Raw genomic sequence first — 21,021 nt, 5'->3', positions numbered from 1 at the left:
ACTCCTTATAATACTATAGCGTTCGTAAAAACTACCATCATATATTGTTCTTGAAGGACATATACTTAGTATCCGTCAGGCTGTAAAAAATAAACTTTCAGCATCATTTATTAAACTTAAATTTGATGTTATATGAAAATGAGGTATGAATTTGTTTATTTCAGTATTTTTAAGAACGTTTCCAATATTGGTAAAGCAGTTAAAGTTATTTATAATAAAATTTGTTCATCATTTCAAGAATTGAATTTTAAGATATTATTGTAGGAGGACATTTTAAGTATGGATCATAATAACAAGGATATTGGGAACCATGATATCGCCTTTCTACTATTAAAATTTATTTACATGAGGAGGAAGAGGAATTAGAATTTAATACACTTTGTCATTCAAGTAGAAAATATAATAACTCGTAGTACATAAGCCACATATCATCAGTTACATTTATTTGAAATTAAAATGCTGGTGATTAGTGTTAGGAAGTGAAGTAATTAAGAATAATGATTTCCTATTTAGGCATGTAACATGTAATTTATTTATGATTTTGTTGTAACTCATGTTTTAGAAAAAATGAAGCTGCTCTACTATGATCTTTTCAGTAAAATCCTACATAAAAATTAGTGGAAGTACTTCCAGTATGAATAGATAGAGGCTACTTGTGATGGAGGAAAAAAGTATGGTTGAATATACTAGATGAACCTACATATATGAATTAATAACCGCACATATATCAATAAAACAATGTGAAACCAACGTAGTTGAACAAGCTTTCTAGAAGACCATTGAACTAGGTGTCAGACTCAAGCAAAGTAGTCAATAACCCAGGAGATGACCGATTCAGTACTTGATTAATCAGAACGAGCGCTGTAGAAGAAGGATAAGAAGAAGAAGAAGAAGAAAGTAGTGATAAATACAGGCTTGTGAGAATCGTGATGACACTGAGTTCATTAACTAAGACTAACTTGTAAACTTAAAGTATTAGTCCATAAAAATCGGTTATTAAAACATGTGTATGCATGCATACCTTCCAACCTATTTTAATATCAATATGTTTAAGAAGAATATTTACATTTCTTACCAACTTACAGGAGTCAACTCATTCTTGAATTTAAAATATATAATAAATTTTATAACTCGTGTGTAGACACCATTTAAGCAAACAAAGTGTAGAAACCCTTAACATTTTAGGAACCATAGGAGGTTTTGTAGACATGACATAGGCTTCAAACGTTTGAGGAACCTTTCACGTGGACAATGTTCTCTGCGAAACATAAAGAATTTCACCTTATTTTCTTGACACGGCGTAAGCCCAAAAGCCTATATCATGTCTATAAGTACGGGCCGTGAAAGCAACATAGGAGGATTGTTTTTTGATATGTATTCCACAATGATCAGATTTCAGGCTCTCATGTTTATGGTTAGAGCTTAATTATATGTATTATATCTCTCTTTCACTTCATATAGCAACAAATAAATACTGTAAAGCCTTAATTTACCTCTGATGCGGTATCATTTTTAACATCTGTACGTATACAAAGTGATTACTATTTTAAAGAACGGAATAATAGATTTACTGGTACTTGAATATGTGATCAAAATGTTAGTGTCTTGCTGCTTTACCAATGAGGAAAAATTAAACTTCATTATTTGCACCATAAACTTCTCCCAAAATTAAATTTGTTCAGATTCTTGAGTGAGATTCTCACTCATTAAGCATACACCCTCCAAGAAATGTGAGCTTAGTTGATTTACTTCCATCACTGTAATACCATACCAGACACAAACTGAGCCACAACTTGAACAAATTCGAAGACTTGAGATTTTCAAGTTCATATTTATTTTATGTGTGAGCTTAGGATATTATTTATAAATAATTATATCTTCTCTCTAATAAACATATTATTAGTCCTTTATCTCACATTCGTTTCGGCAGCATTCATGTTTATTAGTGCAAAGAGATCTGCAGCAGCATATTTTAAGTCAATTTGTTGAGCACTAACAGATAACTATTTCTTAAATGGATTTCCCTTTTGTCCAGTAACTTGTTAGTACAGAACAAACTGTTTAAAAAGCTCATTTTCCAAGTTGCTATACCGTGATTGTTTTCCAGCAAATTGTATATCCACATTTGTATTCATCAGACGCTATCGACACTAGCGAAGCGTTCTCCTAACTCGTCACACACGTGTTGCCTTCGACCTGAACTACTGCTGCCCAACTGTCGCCTACTCGAGCCTGTATTACCACGATGCAAACGTGTCAGATGGCGCCGCCTACGCCGACGCTTGCGATGGCACCATATGCAGATGATGAGCACTAACACGCCTGCCACGCACAGTGCCACACCCATCAGCATAAATGTATCCACAGGAGGCTCCTCAATACCTGTAAGAAATTACATATTGATAGTATTAAGTACAAGCACTTCATAATAGAGATATACTGTGCGTATTGAGTGTCTTATAATCTACAAAGATATATGTAAAGGAAGAAGTGTGAGGAATGCCATGTTATAACTTACAACGAAACATAATAACATCCAGAGAAAACAGTTAAACATGAAATATGACCCCGTGGAGGTCAAGGCCATGTTTACTACAGTGCCTCCAACTATTCTCTCCGCAGAAAAAGAACGTGCTTGTAAGGATTCTACGGCCAGCTTGACTATTATCCGCGAAACTTTTACTGATACTTCGGCTACCTATTGTTGAATCGGTAGACCTCGGTTATCTTCGAGATTCGTATTGTCGTAATGGCAATCTTTGACACACAAACTATGAATCGCCGTGGGTCAACTGGCGTACACTAGTACTCTTGTTGTTACACAGCAAAGCCAAAATACAGAATTCATACTAGGAACAAGATTCGCACCGAGAAATGTTATATAATGTGTGTGTGACACAGTTGTTCGCTTAAGATAATAAAGTTTAGAACATTCTTATCGATCGATCATGCTATCGATTCAATTCAGATTTCATTTCCGTTCAGTTGGCAGTATTACCGGAACCGGGGTAGCTCCCTCCTTACTCCTCACCCCCATAAAACCAAGTATCACTATAAGTTTTGCGGATAATACTTTCTCTGTCTTATTTATGCACGCTTGTTCTCTGTCTGCTGCTTGCTTGATATATTCTCCGTTCCGCTACCTGCTACAATATGGAATGAAACCGCAGTGTATTTTAAATCGGTATAGGTTGTCGTCTAGTGCGGATATGTTAACTATTGAAGTGCGCGCCTGCTTAGTGGGATGCCTGTTTCGAGAAAGTAAAACGGTGCAAGATTGGATTAGAAAATTTCGGGAACCTGTAGCTGTATTTGATGCACTACGACCCGCGAAACCTCGTGTATTAACAGGAGATAAAATATGGGAAATTTCGGATAAATTGTTACAGAGTCCTTGTAAATCAATTTAGAAAATGTCTCCAAAGACCAATGCATCGATAGATACAGCTCATAAAGCTGTGAAAAGTGATTCAGGTCTACACGTATGTAAAGTAACGTCAATTCATGAATAAATACCCAGAGATCATGGGAAGAGAGTTTATTATTGCCAGTAGTTTCAAAATTTAGTCGGTAGAAAAGGTACGGAAATGTTAAATTCTATGTTTTGTACATATGATACTTGGTTTTTATTTATCAGGCAATGTACTGAAGAAAGGAGGAAAACATTTTCAACATTTCTTGTGAAAAACTCATTATTTTTTTAAATTAAATTAATCTAAAACAATATTGTATATTACATAATACTGAATCATATTGATCATTTTTATATCTCACTTGCAAGTAACCCGTGAGGTTCGTTTATTAATTGATTGATGGAGTTGATTGAGGGGAATAAATGTATTTGGATGAGGATTAATAATTGATTTTAAATGTGACGTTTTCTTCTTGCAAACTTGAACATAAAAACAGCTCAAGTGGGTTGTGTGTTAAAGATAGAAATATGAAGTCGTGGACTTCTCTTTTTTGTAGAATATTATGTTGAACAATTCTTACCCGCATAGTATAGATATATCTTTTAACAGTTTAGTCAGCGTAAGCTAAGAAGGCGCACGAATGGCCGTTTTTCCTTCGACATGCTTCACTGAAATCGTTACTGCTCGGCTTCCTTTGGTCACAGACAGACAGACAGACAGACAGACAGACAGACAGACAGACAGACAGACAGACAGACAGACAGACAGACAGACAGACAGACAGACAGACAGACAGACAGACAGACAGACAGACAGACAGACAGACAGACAGACAGACAGACAGACAGACAGACAGACAGACAGACAGACAGACAGGATCGAGAAATGTATTTTATACTAAGTAATGATAAATGATTTTATTCCATTCATAATTAGAATTAGATCCAAACTTCCATAGTTGGTTTTACAGATGACTCTACAGCATGCATGGTTTTGAGTATCAAATTCAAGAGAAATCGTAACTGTGGAAATTCCATAACCTGATTTTTGGTTACAATAATGTTAAATCAACGTATGATAAAAATGTTTATTATTATGTACTCAGGCGATAAATGAATATATTAATATACATACACATAAGGTTAGATTTCATTTCACACGATAAGCTTTATATGTGTACAATTTAGTATAATTGTGTTGAGTTAAGTGATGTGCCAGGGTCAAACGTGGAAATTCTTTTGTGTGCACGTTGCGTATTGTTGACTATTATTCAGTGTTGATGTCAACTTAGCAAATTCGTATCTTTATATGTAGTGATTTTTGGACAGGGTTGACGACAGCTAGTGACTTTATAGCTGTAAGTACTTTACTATTTTTTTATATACATTAATGTTTATTTACTGTCACCTATTACGGAGTTCGCACTCCTATTGCAACAGGTGATTGGAAAATAATTTCATCAAACTTAAATCAGTAACAAGGAGTGAAAGAAGTACGCATGGAATGTTGCAGTTTACTAACAGTCATTACTCGATGAAATTTCTTGTTACTGTTGAAATATCATGTAAAACTCGTTGTCCGGCTTCATGGCTACATGGTTAGCGTGCTGGCCTTTAGTCATAGGGGTCCCGAGTTCGATTCCTGGCAGTGTCGGGCATTTTAACCATCATTGGTTAATTTTTCTGGCACGAGGGCTCGGTGTATATGTCGTCTTCATCATAATTTCATTCTCACCACGACGCGCAGGTTGCCTACGGGAGTAAAATCAAAAGACCTGCACCTGGCGAGCCGAACTTGTCCTCGGACACTCCCGGCACTAAAAGCCATATGCCATTTCATTTCTTAAAACTCGTTGTAAATAATCTATTACAATAGCTTTGCCAATATTCTCATGTATCTTCTTTTATGTTAGGTTGCACATGAAAAAGAAGCCCACTATCCTGATATTATGAATCATAATATTGATAGCAACGCAGCTGACAGCTCTAACTGGGTGGCATGTAAATGTTCACATTGCCTCGTCTCTTTGACTGACTGAGAGGTACTCCATTAGGTAACCTGAGCTTGATTGTTTGCCGGGCTATCCGATTTTAATCGTGGATGGTGATTTTATCTTCCCACAAAATATACATGACCGACAGTGGCGAATTTCCCATGCATGTGTTACATCCCTTGTATTTTCAACGAAATATAAACATTCATTTTTCATATTCTAATGAAAGTTATTTATATAAAATTCAAACGCATAGTTTTCGATACTCAGAGAGGAATAAGACGAGCTTGGCTGGGTAGTGAGTGACTGCTACTAATTGCCAAGCTACTCCAGAGATGGCAGCACAAGCACATAACCCTTGTCGTTTGTTGATGTCTTTCGTGGGGTTGGGATGCGGAACAAGCAAGCACATCTATCAAGAGGGCAGTGCAAGGTGGAATCCTGTAAGTTATCGCGTGTGGCTGGAATTTATTTGCTATGTCGTGAAATACTGGAGTTCTTGCTTCTGAGTGGATCTTTTCTTGTGCTATAAATGATGATATATGACAAATGTATGTTGTAGTAATATAAATGATTCAGTTTCGTGTGCTTATAGTGCAAATATCAAACAAAGAAAATGCGGGAATGATGCGATTTTTAAATGACATCACACCGATTAGAGAGTAATTCAGCAGGCAGGGATGTAGGAGCGACAGGGTCAAGTGTTTCTCCCGCGCAATCCGATTCTCCATTTAGTATACTTTTGGAGAAAAGCATAATTATAAATAAAGGACAACCGCGCCCAAATCGGAATGTGACTACACAACTTAAATCGTGTGTTCGTCACTTGAACAGAAATATTTATGAAACGGGCCAATGGATTAGTGGATCTGGTATCTTAAATAAACTTTTCTGTTGGCCTCGTGTCCGCCTCCGTAGCGTAACGGTTGGTGTTATTAGCTGCCGTCCTCTGGGGCCCGGGTTCGATTCCCGATACTGCCAAGAATTCAAGAATGGAAAGAGGGCTGGTATGTGGTTACAATGGTACATGCAGCTCACCTCCATTGGGGGTGTGCCTGAAAAGAGCTGCACCACCTCGGGATGAGCACACGAGCTTTCTTTCTTTGTTGGCCTTGTTTGTTGTTTTCTCTTGAAAAATCTGTATGACGGTCTGTTTGCGTTGGTGTTTGCAAATTTTTCCGTTATATTCCTTAAACCAGAAGTCAGGAGTCGCCACTGATGACCGACCTTAATGGGAAACTATCAGCCACAATGGGAACCTATTTCTAAAAGTGCTTTTCTCATGTGCACCTTTTCGATACGAGGATTCAGTTATCATTAATGGACTGTTTTACAGGCTCTCATGTCATTTAAAGTTGGGGTTTAAGTAATCAGCCATTTTACTCTTTTCGATAGAACAGATAATAAGATAGGAAATGAAATGGCGTATGGCTCTTAGTGCCGGGAGTGTTCGAGGACATGTTCGGCTCCCCAGGTGCAGGTCTTTTGATTTGACTCCAGCGGGCGACCTGCGCGTCGTGATGAGGATTAAATGGTGATGAATACGACACCCAGTCCTCGTGTCAGGGAAATTAACCAATTATGGTTAAAATTCCCGACCCTGCCGGGAATCCAACCCAGGACCCCTGTGATCAAAGGCCAGCACGCTAACCATTTAGCTATGGAGCCGGACAATAAGGCAGATTATCGTCAACGACTGATTTCATGAGTCTTCAGACACAGAGCCACTCAGAGTTTCAGATGAACAACAAAATGTAACCGATAAATAGAGGGAATTACGCACAAGTTCGGACCAAGAACTGTATCGTTCAATAAACTCTGGGATCTACTCCATTCTGTCATCACTTCGTTCAGCTTTATCGTATTTCACGTTACTGCCACGCGATTTCGTAGAAGAATATCAGTTTAACATGTCGTATGAAACGTTTGAATTCAGGGATGCAACTTCGCATAATTACATGAAGGAACTGTGAAATCGATTACCAGTTCCCGTGCGAAGAACGGGTACATATCGTCGTTGCCGGGACAAAACCTCCTATGTGAAATATTTTAGCTGAGAACTTTGGCCGGTAAGGTTCTGTCATCTAAGGTGCAATATTGTGTGAATATGGTCAAGGCATTCTCGCTCTTCATAACGTATGTGCTGCGGGTCAGTATACCTCCAAAAATACTATCACATAGGAGGTTTTGTCCCGGCAACGACAATATGCTAGTATATAATAATAATATATAATAAATAAATAAATAAATAAATAAATAAATATATATATATATATATACATACGTTGAACCTTTGGGAATTCCGAAGAGTTACTTCATCTTCTGGAATGCGTTTCTGATAATTTTGGAACCATTTGTTGTCCACATGTTACGACATTAAACGAAAGAAAGGAAAAAGAAACTTATGCACTTCTTCGCACAGTAATTTTCTCAAATGTTCTCTAATTTAGCCATATACTTGTAGAGTTCACTGAGAAGAATTAAGTAACACCGCACACTACGTGCTCCTACACCGGTGTCAAGAGTTACACTAATCGATAGACGGGTGGCACCGTGATTTTAGTACCTCAAGATGATGGCGCTATTGCATCACCCTCTTGTTTCTGGTTACAATGGTTCTTCTTCTTCTTTTAAGAGATATTCAACGCTGTCATTGAACACGTTGAGTAGACATTACGATATTACTTTAATGTTGAAACTTACGTTAATTTTAACTTATTAACTCCATCAAGGATGGTTCCAAGACTGACTGCAAAGGAGGATTGAGGTCATCTTGCCGTGGTGTCCAGAACCAGGAAAATGAAGCTAGACAGTGAATTAAATGTGTAAAACTGTATGGAATTAGTAGGTCTGAACTTGTACAGTAATGCTACCGCATCCGGTATTAGACACCAAGGATGCTGGCTAAAAGTGAGCTACTGGCCAAAAACTGAAACTTGTAACTCCTAAACTTGAAACCTGTATTAATATGTGGAACGTACGTACTAGTCTACACGTTGGTCGAAAGAAAATGGTTTGAAATGAACTGTCAACATGCAACATCTGAATTGCCGCATTACGTGAGTCTCGACTTACTGGTTCTGGGACAATGAAAGTACAACTGTCAACAGCTGCTGAAACAATGGTGCTCTAAAATTCTGGTTGTGAGAAAGGAGAAGCTGGACTCTATTTCACGGTGAGCAATCGAGTTGTCATGAGCACAGTTGACTTCCAATTCATCTCAGAGTTGGCAGTTCTTACTACCAATGGCACAATAAAGATCCACAATGTCTCAATATATGTGCCAACAGAGGCTAGCCCAAACTACCACCAGCTCCAGAATGTTCTATCTGCGCGGAAGAAAGTCATAATTTTTCCAATGATTAAGAATGGTGATAGCCGGGAAAGTATAAACTGTCGTGGAATCAGTCTCTTTTCCATTCTTGGGGAAATGTTCATAAAGATACGACAAACAATGCTCAAGGAGCATTAAGAAAGAACGGGTCGCGAGAAACAGTCAAGTTTCCAGCTAAGTGGAGAATAATTGGGATCAACGTTTCTTCATCTGCCAACTACTGGAAGAACGACTCCGATATGGGAAGAGATTGATGGTCGTCTTTATTGATAAATCGCTATTCGATAGCAGATATTGACCAGGATTATAGAGAACTATGGAGGTTGAGCATGTGCCACAATAGGTTATTCGCATCCTTCAGGCACGGTACAATCATCCTACAATGCGAGAATTCGAAACAAACAGCGAGAACAATTCTTAACTCGATTTGGCGTCAATCAAGGTGATGTCATTTCTCCATCGCCTTTCAACATGGTAATTCATTAACTTATGAGGTAAGGTTTTGAGGGTAGACAAGGAGTACGACGACGAGCATTTCTTCCCAACAGGCCTCATGTTTTTTGACGGGAGTGCTATCTCCGCTGATACTAATGACGAAGCTACAATCATGCTTGATCATATGGCTGATACTGTCTCGTCATATGGCCTGAAGATAAACGCATACAAGACCAAAAACTTTAACTATAAATGGGACGTAGTTCACTTCAACGGTATACCAATTGAACAAGTCCAGCAGTTGAAATACCTGGGGTCACCTATCCAGGAGAACGAAGTGACATGGAGTGCGGAAATACTTAACAGGTTTAGACAGGCTGCGGCAGTATTCCTATCACCTAGATGGTGCTACTGAAAAAAAAAATTAACAACTAAGACCAAGATCTACCTCTTTCGTACGCTAATTGTACTGCATGATTCCGAGACACAGACCGTTCTGAAGAGAATGAGACCTTCAGAAGATGGAAGTCTTCCAGATGAGACGCCTCCGTCAGATTCTCGGCGTCACTCTTTGTGACTACGTACGGAATTAAATCATAGAGAAACAATGTGATGACCAGCCAAGTACTGAAGAAGCAATTCAGATCAAGAGACTTAGGTTGTTTGGCCACGTCTGCCGCATGGATGAGAAGAGCTCAGCATACTGACGTCTTTGTTGGCAGTGACTAGCATAATCAAAGGTTCAAAGGACATCACCTAAGAAGAGATGGGCTAAACAGATTGATAAACTTAAGGTTTACTGTGAGTCCACCCCGTGTTACAGCTACAGATAGAAAGGCGATTAATGAATTCCGAAAACCAGCGGTACTCACACAGCATGCCCGATTTGGACCAGACACCGACGTATGGTCGGTAACGTAGGAAGCAAGGATAAAGAACGCTAGCCGGTCCAAATACGGTTCCGGAACTATTGACGTATTCTAAGCCAAGTCAGGCTAGCAGTGGGCAGGTATAGGAGATTTTATTTTAATGCAATATGCATTCTTCTAGAGAAGAAAACCTTCAGAAATCCGGCACTAGTTTCCCCAGAGTAGGATTTATAGTGAAGGGTACTGGAAAGAACGCAAAGTAGGCATTTAGAATTATTCACCGATAATTTTATCTCTGATGATAGTTTACTTGAAATAAAATCTATGTGGGCACCCAGTTCAGCTATTACATGTATTCCTAACAGTTTCATCAGTTTATTATCAAAATTTAATTGATTTTTAATTAAAATAAATACCATTATATGAGTCTTTTTATCATTACAAAGATATTATTTGCAGAGAACTAGACCTCCATTTTGTACATTAAGCTCTTGAATTATATTGGTCTAGTTTAGAAATGTTTTATCAACTGTACGTGAAACTAAAAATATACTAGGCCCAATGTTGTAAGGCAAGTCATTTACTTGTACAGGGAATAGAAAACGATCTAATACAGAGCTTTGTGGAACTCCAATTGAATATGAAGTTCAATCCACCTAACTCCACTCTCTTCTGCTTGCTTTCAATTATGCAAGTAAGCCACTTGAATGCTAATCTGTTCATCCCGAACACCATAATCACTCTCCTTCTTCCTGGTCTCTTCCCCAGTTCTTCGGGTCGTCACCTGATGTATATTTAACCCAGTTTTAAGGCAGGATGCCCTTTCTGACGCCAAACTCACTGGACGTATGTATTCACAATTTGTCTGTGGGGATTGGTAGTGTGGTTGACACTATAGTAATTTAATTTTGAAATTAAAACTGAGTTTGAGACAAATAAATGCTTCGCTAGAATCAGACAGGGTGACCTGAGCTTCTTCTTCTTCTTCTTCTTCTTCTTCTTCTTCTTCCTTTTTCTTCTTCTTATTCTTCCTCTTCCAGCCGTTTTTCCATTTTCAGGAGTCAGCGCTTAGTGCAGATTTAACTTCCTTTTACGGCCGATGCCTTTCCTGTATGTTTGTATTCAGTATCAAGGATATTTAAGGCGGTTTGTAGTGCGGTAGTGTTTTATGTAAATGAAGATGGATATTAATATGAACACAAACACTCAGACTCGTAGTTGGAGAAAATAACCAGACAAAGTTAAATCATACTTCAAAAGTTATCGATTCAATCAATCAGCTGAGTAACAGATATTTCATTTCTGCACTTATACAGTATTCCAACCAGTCGTGCACGGTGTCAAATATAAGTGCGCTTAAATTCAAGTTACCCTAACAATTCATTTTTGGAGGGCAGACTTCTGATACTTCAGCGTCTCCTATCACCAGTGACAGCTGAAGCGGTATCAATCAATCACCACTGATCTGCATTTAGGGCAATCGCTCAGGTGGCAGATTTCCCATCTCTCGTTTTCCAGCCCTTACCTTAAATAACTGCAAAGAAATAGGAAATTAATTGAGCATATAACTTAGTCTCCTTCCTATAAACGAATATTTGCCCCAATTCATCCTCTTGAATTTAAACTTTATCTCCATATTGTGATCTTTCCTGCTTTTAAAGACACCACTCAAACTTATTCGTCTACGAATGTCATTCGACGCCACCTTTCCACTGACAGCTCGGAACATGCCACATAGTCGGACAACTCGTCTCCTTTCTCCCAAGTCTTCCCAGACCAAACTTTGCAAGATACTTGTAACGCTACTCTTTTGTCGGATATAACCCAGAAAAAATCGAGCTGCTTTTCTTTGCATTCCTTCCAGTTCTTGAATCAAGTAATCCTGGTGAGGGTCCCATACACCCGAACCATACTCTAGTAAGGGTCTTACCTCTACATCCCTACCACAACCCCTAAATACCCTCATAACCATGTGCAGAGATCTGTACCCTTTATTTACAATCCCATTTATGTGATTATCGCAAATGAGATCTTTCCTTATATTTACACCTAGGCACTTACAATGATACCCATAAGAAATGTTCACCCCATCAACGCAGTAATTAAAACCGAGGGGACTTTTCCTAATTGTGAAGCTCAAAACCTGACTTTGAGCCCCATTTATCATCATACCATTGCCTACTGTCCATCTCACAACATTATCGAGGTCATTTTGCACTTGGTCACAATCTTGTAACTTCTTTATTACTCTATATAGAGAATAACATCATCCGCAAAATGCCTCATTTCTGATTCCACTTTTTACGCATATTATTTATATATATAAGAAAACATAAAGGTCCAATAATATCGCCTTGAATAATTCCCCTCTTAATTATTACAGGGTCAGATAAAGCTTCGCCTAATCTAATTCTCTGAGTTCTATTTTCTAAAAATATATCCATCCATTCAGTCACTCTTTTGTCTAGTCCAAATGCACTCATTTTAGCCAGTAGTCTTCCATGATCCACCCTATCAAATGCCTTAGACAGGTCAATCGCGATACAGCCCATTTTTGTTCTCTTGAATCCAAGATACCTGATATATCTTACTGGAAACCTAAAAGTTGAGCTTCAGTGGAATAACCTTTCCTAAACCCGAACTGCCTTCTACCGATCTAGTTATTAAATTCGCAAACATGTCTAATAGAATCAGAAAGAATGCTTCCCCAAAGATTACATGCAAAGCATGTCAAACTGATTGGCCTGTACTTTTCAGCTTTATGTTTATCACACTTTCCTTTATAGACAGGGGCTACTATAGCAACTCTCCATTCATTTGGTATAGCTCCTTCAACAAAACAATAATGAAATAAGTACTTCAGATATGGTAATATGTCCCAACCTATTGTCTTTAGTATATTCCCAGAATCTTATCAATTCCATCCGCTTTTCTAGTTTTCAACTTTTGCATCTTATTGTAAATGTCATTGTTATCACAGGTATATTTTAATATTTATTTAGTATCAGTCACCTGGACACTATCCCAGTAACCAACAATATTTACGTACTCCTGACTGAGTACTGCTTTCTTTTGAAGAACTTTGCATACACACTCCCCTTGTTCTTTAATGATTCCTGGAATGTCCTTGGAACCTTTTTCTGCGTTAAAGTACCTATACATACCTTTCCATTATTCACTAAGGTTTGTATGACTGCCAAATGTTTGCCATCATGTTATCCTTATTACGCGTAATGAAAAAATCAATCATTATAATCTCCAGTTTAAGTTTGATGTTATTACAAATCGTACGATTGAAGTATTTCGGAGTAGTTAATTATACTCTATAAGTTAGTACTAAATTTAGTTGAAATTAGACCACTGTCCCAGTGTTGTTCAACAAATATATATAAGCCATTAACTCCATAAATTTACAATTTTTGGTCTTCTTAGCGTAAGGGAGGATTTATTAAAAATATAATTCTCAGAGAGATGGAATATTCACAACCTGATTTCAACAAAGCTTAAGCATGAACTTCAATGTATATATTCTAGAAGCAGGTCCACACAGAAATATACCGGATACAAATCTTGATGATAAAACAGCTCAACATTCGTGTCTCAAAGAGGATTTCTCCACACTAACACATTCCTTGAAATTCAAAGGAGTAGGAACGTACTGTATATACAAGTACACTGTATCATGCAAATGGGTGAGGCAGATAATAGCAATGAATTGTAAAAAAGTTAATTTTCCCTCTTATTACGTTTCTTCAGTAATATGTTTTGACTGGAATATGCCTATAGTTTAAAAACCGTACTTGCGTTGATGAGCGTTATAACATCATGAACGTTTTTAAATCAAAATAACGCCTAGATGATATGTGCGACGACAGCATTTGGTATCTCGCTATAAATAAAATGAACCTTAGCAACGTACTGACAAGAGTCTGACTTCGGTATGACGTCGTAAGATGATACAATAGCGTGCAATTTTTAGGTACTAATATCACCGTGCCACGTGACTAATAATTAGTGTAACTCTGGACTCCGGCGTGGCATCACATCGTGTAAGGTATCATTTGATTCTTCCCAGTAATTTCTACAAGTATAGCGAACACTTAAGAAAATTATGGTGGGAAGAGCGAACAATTTCTTTAGAAAAAGTGTCACGAGTATAGAAAATAAATGGTTTCAAAATTACCGAAAACTTATTCAAAGGGATAGAGCAGCTCGTCAGAATTCAAAAAGTTGAAAATACCAATAGCGAGTGTCAAAAGGCTTTTCGGGACTAGATCCATACAATGGAACCCCTAACAAGCACAACTACTACCCTAGTGGTGGAAATATGTCAGTCTAATGCTATTTCGACAATATATATCACGTGGTAGTCCTACGTATTCTACGTCGAAAGTTGCGACCGTGGCCCCAACACAGCCCCGTTCGATATTTTTAAATTAGGAATATAGTATACACATTTGCTTTATACTTTTCGAAATCGTAAGAAACTTTCTGGGGCACATACATTCATATACCTGTAAGTTATGAAATTTTTGGAGTTTACATATAACCAAAACTTCCACTGTGTGAACAATATATAACAGATAATACAGATTTCAATTTTACATCTTAATTATTTCTACTATGTTTAAGGAATAAAAAATAATACAGACAATTGAAAAGAACATAACCGAACAATGGACTTCTCCAGGTCACGAACATAGTTTTTTTTCTGTTTAACAAATTAAATCATTATATTAAAAAATTATACATAATATATTCCTGTTAGACTTAGTCTGTGTTCTTGCCAAATATTGTACCCTCTAAGACACAAAGCTGAATATATATGTCATCATTCTAACAGATTCATTTTAAACAAAGTTGAGTTACATGGCAATCAATCAATCAATCAATCAATCAATCAATCAATCAATCAATCAATCAATCAATCAATCAATCAATCAATCAATCAATCAATCAATCAATCAATCAATCAATCAATCAATCAATCAATCAATCAATCAATCAATCAATCAATCAATCAATCAATCAATCAATCAATCAATCAATCAATCAATCAATCAATCAATCAATCAATCAATCAATCAATCAATCAATCAATCAATCAATCAATCAATCAATCAATCAATCAATCAATCAATCAATCAATCAATCAATCAATCAATCAATCAATCAATCAATCAATCAATCAATCAATCAATCAATCAATCAATCAATCAATCAATCAATCAATCAATCAATCAATCAATCAATCAATCAATCAATCAATCAATCAATCAATCAATCAATCAATCAATCAATCAATCAATCAATCAATCAATCAATCAATCAATCAATCAATCAATCAATCAATCAATCAATCAATCAATCAATCAATCAATCAATCAATCAATCAATCAATCAATCAATCAATCAATCAATCAATCAATCAATCAATCAATCAATCAATCAATCAATCAATCAATCAATCAATCAATCAATCAATCAATCAATCAATCAATCAATCAATCAATCAATCAATCAATCAATCAATCAATCAATCAATCAATCAATCAATCAATCAATCAATCAATCAATCAATCAATCAATCAATCAATCAATCAATCAATCAATCAATCAATCAATCAATCAATCAATCAATCAATCAATCAATCAATCAATCAATCAATCAATCAATCAATCGATCAATCAATCAATCAATCGATCGATCGATCGATCGATCAATCAATCAATCAATCAATCAATCAATCACTCAATCACTCAATCACTCAATCAATCAATCAATCAATCAATCAATCAATCAATCAATCAATCAATCAATCAATCACTACCGATCTGCATTTAGGGCAGTCGCCCAGGTGGCAGATTCCCTATCTGTTGTTTTTCTAGCCTTTTCTTAAATTATTGCAAAGAAATTTGAAATTTACTGAACATCTCCCTTGGTAAGTTATTCCAATCCCTAACTCCCCTTCCTATAAACAAATATTTTCCCCAATTTGTCCTCTTGAATTCCAACTTTATCTTTATACTAGCTGATGTACCCGTGCTTCGCTACGGAATTCTACATTGTATACAGAACAGTAGGTTAGGTAGAGTACACGTTGTGACCAAGACCGTATTAAATTGCTTAGCTCTTAACGTTAGCCTAGAAACGCGACGGAGAAATCACCAAACGTCTTTTCTCATATGACGACCGCATTAGGGAATTTTCATTGTAATGGTAGGCCCGCTTTCCTACCATCAGTCTCAATCAGGTTGGGGAATTGCATTGTAATGTCAGACACTCACTCTCCACCAGCCTTTTTACATCCTCAGAAAGATTGTTTTAGTGGGTTTTCCCAACTGAAATGAACATAGGGCATTACAACTGCGCGAGTAAAGACAATGATTTCACATTAAATTCTCAATCAAATGAAAAACCACACATTTTCTCACTTTTAACGAACAGTACTATGCTGCCAATATAACAGTCCAAACTTCCAGAGCTGGAATGACCAGGCCTCGGACAGCCATGATCCGTGAACACTCTTAGTCTTTTTTCGGGTTGGGGGGATAATTCTAGACCAGGTCATACTACTACTACTACTACTACTACTACTACTACTACTACTACTACTACTACTACTACTACTACTAAGTGATCCTTTGCCTTGAGAGAGCACACTAATCATTCAAAACAGCGCGTCAGAGTAGGGATCGAATAGCTGGAATACTATGATGAACCAGTGTGTTACGTACCAGCAGTACGGTGTCAGAAAAGGTATGAACCAGAGGAATGACATGCTAAAGAAGAAAGTTTTCTAACTCCCCGGCTATTTCCCCCAATATTCAGTCAGGCTGTTATACTCGGTACGCAGCAGTAATCCCATCTATCGAAGTTGAGCGGCAGTATAAGAGACAAAGAACATCACCAGAAACAATGGTCAATGTAATGTTATTGTTGATCAATGTTATGCGCTTTCAATATTGTACGCCTTCACATTTAGTTTCCTTCCGACTCTGAAATACCACTCTTATCATAGTCGGTACGGTAAAGTTGAATAAAACATAAATGGTCGGAAATTGTATTCTCTATAACTTTTGTTAAGTAGCACTTTTCGATAGGACCAATAACATAGGTACTTAAAAATTAAGTTTTAGGCGGCTTCCCCTAAACTACAATTTCATGCAGGGCGAATAAAATTGTTTTTAACTTAGACTGTAGTTTCTTATTCCCCGACTCTATATACCGACTTTCATTAAATTCTGTTAACCCATATTCTCGTGACTCGGCGTTGATATGGACATAGCAACAAAAATACAAATTCATGAATATCTGTGTTATCAAACCCGGTATGGTAACAATGTATGGCATAAATGATCTGAAATTTAATTCTATATAACTTTAGTTATGTAATATTTATCGATAGTACCACTAATAATATAAATATTTAAGAATTAAAGTTTAGGCCTTCCCCTAAACTACTATTTCACTCAGCGTGAGTAAAATGATTTATAGCCTAGATTGTAGCGGCTAATATCCGGACTTCACAAACCGATTTTCATTAAATTCTCTTCAGCCGTTTTCTCGTGATGCGTGTACACGCAGACAGACAGACAGACAGACAGACAGACAGACAGACAGACAGACAGACAGACAGACAGACAGACAGACAGACAGACAGACAGAAATTACGGAAAAGTAAAAACATGCATTTCTTTGTTACTATGGACATGACTGATACATAAATACCATTATTTTTAAATTCTGAGCAATGTACAGACAAAACTCTTATTTTATATACATATAGATTGTGATCTTTCCTACTTTTAAAGATACCACTCAAACTTATTCGTCTACTGATGTCATTCCACGCCATCGCTCCACTGACAGCTCAGAACATACAACTTAGTCGAGCAGTTCCTCTCCTTTCTTCCCAGCCCAAACTTAATAGCATGCCGGCCTTTGGTCCAAGGGGTTCCGGGTTCGATTTCCGGTAGGACCGGGGATTTTAACTTTCATTAGTTAATTCTTCTGGCGCGTGCGCTGGGTGTTTCTGCCGTCTTCATCCTTAGAATTCATTCTAGCCGTGGCTAAATCCTCACAGACGCGTAGATCGCCTATACAGCGTCAATTCGAAAGGCCTGCACCAGGATTCTTTGATGGTCACTTATTATTATTATTATTATTATTATTATTAATTGGAACAAAACGTAAAAGGCCTTGCCTTGGTTAACCTTTTGTGCGGTTACAGTAGCAGTCAAACAGCTGAAAATAGATATTTATAACCCCAAACTGGAATTTCTAACGCAGTTTTCTGTTAATTGCTATAACTTCAGGACATGAAACCTAATTATAAAGTTGTAATTATAAGTTGTTATATCCATTGCAATGGAAATTAGGAGGCCAATGTAATGTATAGAGCTCTCATGTTAAACCTTACATTGATATACTATGTTTTATTACTCCCCTTTTAAGATTCGTATTAAAACAAACCATAATATATTCATTATTTATTTACAGGATGAAATAAGGAGAAGATTTTTTGGACTATAGTGTAGCATTTTATGGTTTATTAATAAATTCATTTGCGGTAAGTGAAAAATAAATATCATCATCTGATCATATTTGCGTGCTTCGCTTTGAAGGCTATAACAGACTTGAATTTCTCTAACGAAAATATTGCTTTTGGTGAACGTGGTGGTGTTGACTGTTGATTTAAGGGGCAACACAATGATATTATCACATCCGGACTGGCATGTCAACAATGTCGATATAGCAAAGGAGCATAGTATGATTACAGGCTGATGCACTCATGTGCTGGTGATCAGAATATATGATGTACCGTATGTGATAAGGGTAAGAAAAGGAACTAAACTGTGTAAGTAGCCTTCCGAGAAAGCACATAGATCTGTGATCTAGTTCTTCTGTATAGAAGTCACAGATTCCATAGATACCTTGTGGTGTACGCTGAATGTCTGCGGTTAACCGTATGTTGTAAAGTATTCAGAGAAGCATCAGTGCGGAGCATTTCTGGCAAACTCTGCATATTCGTCGAACAAATAACGACACAGTATCAGTGAACTGTTATTTCTCATGATATTCTGCGAATATTAAGATAACAACGCTATTAAGTTCACTATCAAGGTGTTGTCAGACGCTAGGTCTACTAATAAAGGGGTTACAGACAAAATGCCTACTCTTTTGATCTATTTTACAAATTGGGCTACTGGCAAATACGTCTATGGAAATAAAATAATTCAATTATATGAAACAAAACCTGAACAGTTACATACAAATATTTTCATTTTCATAAGAATAAATATCAGAATAAATCAAAACAGTAATTCAAGCATATAAGTATATGTATGTGTATATGTATGGATAATAATTTGTTGACGATGTCAACAACTTCCCCTATGAACGGGTTGCTAAACTGACAAAGTAATGCAACACACGTATAGAAATGTCTTTTAAGGGAAAGAAGACGATATGTTTATATCACAAAATCAAGCAGGTCTGTAAAAATGAGATCAGAGTATGTTCACATGTACTCGAATCGTAGCAATGCCAATTTTATCGACGCATTTTAAGGCAAATTCTGGAAAGAGTTTCAAAAGGATTCTCGAAAATAGGAACCAAACTCATCAAGTCGTACTTCAAATGCCGGACGCCTCGAATGATAGCAGCATGCAGTCGCAGTTGAAGAACACGTTCTACGATTTGAACAGGGTTATCATACCCATTTCGTAAGTGGATTCCACTCCCTTTGGGCTAATCCCGTGCTAACATATAAGGTACTTAAAATGATATAGTTACAGTTACAGTTAAACAAAAGGTATAAGGAAATAATATTACTTTTCATTATGATGACAAGATTGTAGCATGGAAACAGATTACTCCCTAAAATTACATATTACTCAGAAATGCGATTAATGAGAAATGTCCAGGAAATAGCACATTAAAGAAAAATAATGTTAAAAGAATATCTTACTCCAAAGATTCAACAACTCCCGTGGGGCCACAGCTCTTCGATATATGTCCTTCTACTACGAGTCTTTATATGGCACACTCAAGAGAATTAGAATTTCGGGTGGAAAGGAATCACGTAACGTTTGGCCGTCCAAGAGGTCTGGCTTGCGTCGTCACGCATTTACAATTCATTCCTGCTCGATTGGCATTTTCTCGAGAACTGACTAAGATGATGTTTCTCTAATTAAACATTCTGGGTTTACTGGCTATCCCTAATCAAGGAAAACAATAAAGTTATGTAATTTCATTATGAAGAAAAATGCACGATATAGTCCCGCGCCTGTACGTATGACATTTACTGTAAGTGTTTGACCAGAGCTGATAATAACTACATAGGAACGGTTTATCAAACACCCTTCTGATGATGATAAGTATTTCATGCTAGGTTAATTTTACTTTGCTTTTTGATGAGTTATAATACAATACTCGTAATAATAATAATAATAATAATAATAATAATAATAATAATAATAATAATAATAATAATATGATACGACAGCCTCGTGTCAGTAGATTTACTGGCACGTAAAAGAACTCCTGAGGGACTAAATTCTGGCACCTCAGCGTCTCCGAAGACCTAAAATTAGTTAGTGGGACGTAAAGCAAATAACATTATTAAAAAATAATAATAATGTACTATTTGGGAAATAAACCCAACAGTTATTTAACATTAATCGGTGTTATAACGGTGGAAGAATTGTGATAATAAGAAGCGATATTTTTATACCACATGGAAGTTCGTGTAAAGAGAAAAAGAAAATATTGCTCTACTTAGCGCGCTTCCGCCTGTGAAAACTTCTGGAGATGTAATGTATCGTCGTTGCCGGGACAAAACCTCCTATGTGATAATATTTTTGGAGATACTGAGTCGCAGCACATGCATTATGAAGAGCGAGAATGCCTTGACCATATTCACACAATATTGCACCTTAGATGACAGAACCTTACCGGTCAAAGTTCTAAGC

The 21,021-nt window shown here is 36.9% G+C and overlaps 1 protein-coding gene across 1 annotated transcript in view; it reads right to left on the bottom strand.

The window, feature by feature from the left end:
* Positions 1-1,918: 1,918 nt before the first annotated feature.
* LOC136878592 (bone morphogenetic protein 1) overlaps positions 1,919-21,021 on the bottom strand; it is a 148,284-nt gene continuing 129,181 nt past the window's right edge. Inside the window, exon 11 of the mRNA XM_067152094.2 lies at positions 1,919-2,382. Coding sequence (XP_067008195.1) covers positions 2,135-2,382 — 248 coding nt within the window. The 3' untranslated portion in view covers positions 1,919-2,134. The remainder of the gene's footprint in view (positions 2,383-21,021) is intronic.

The sequence above is a fragment of the Anabrus simplex genome, chromosome 1, assembly GCF_040414725.1.
Source record: "Anabrus simplex isolate iqAnaSimp1 chromosome 1, ASM4041472v1, whole genome shotgun sequence".
In the NCBI taxonomy this organism is placed as follows: Eukaryota; Metazoa; Arthropoda; class Insecta; order Orthoptera; family Tettigoniidae; genus Anabrus; species Anabrus simplex.
Note: the sequence above shows the minus strand (reverse complement) of the source record. Positions and strands in the feature narration are given on the sequence as shown.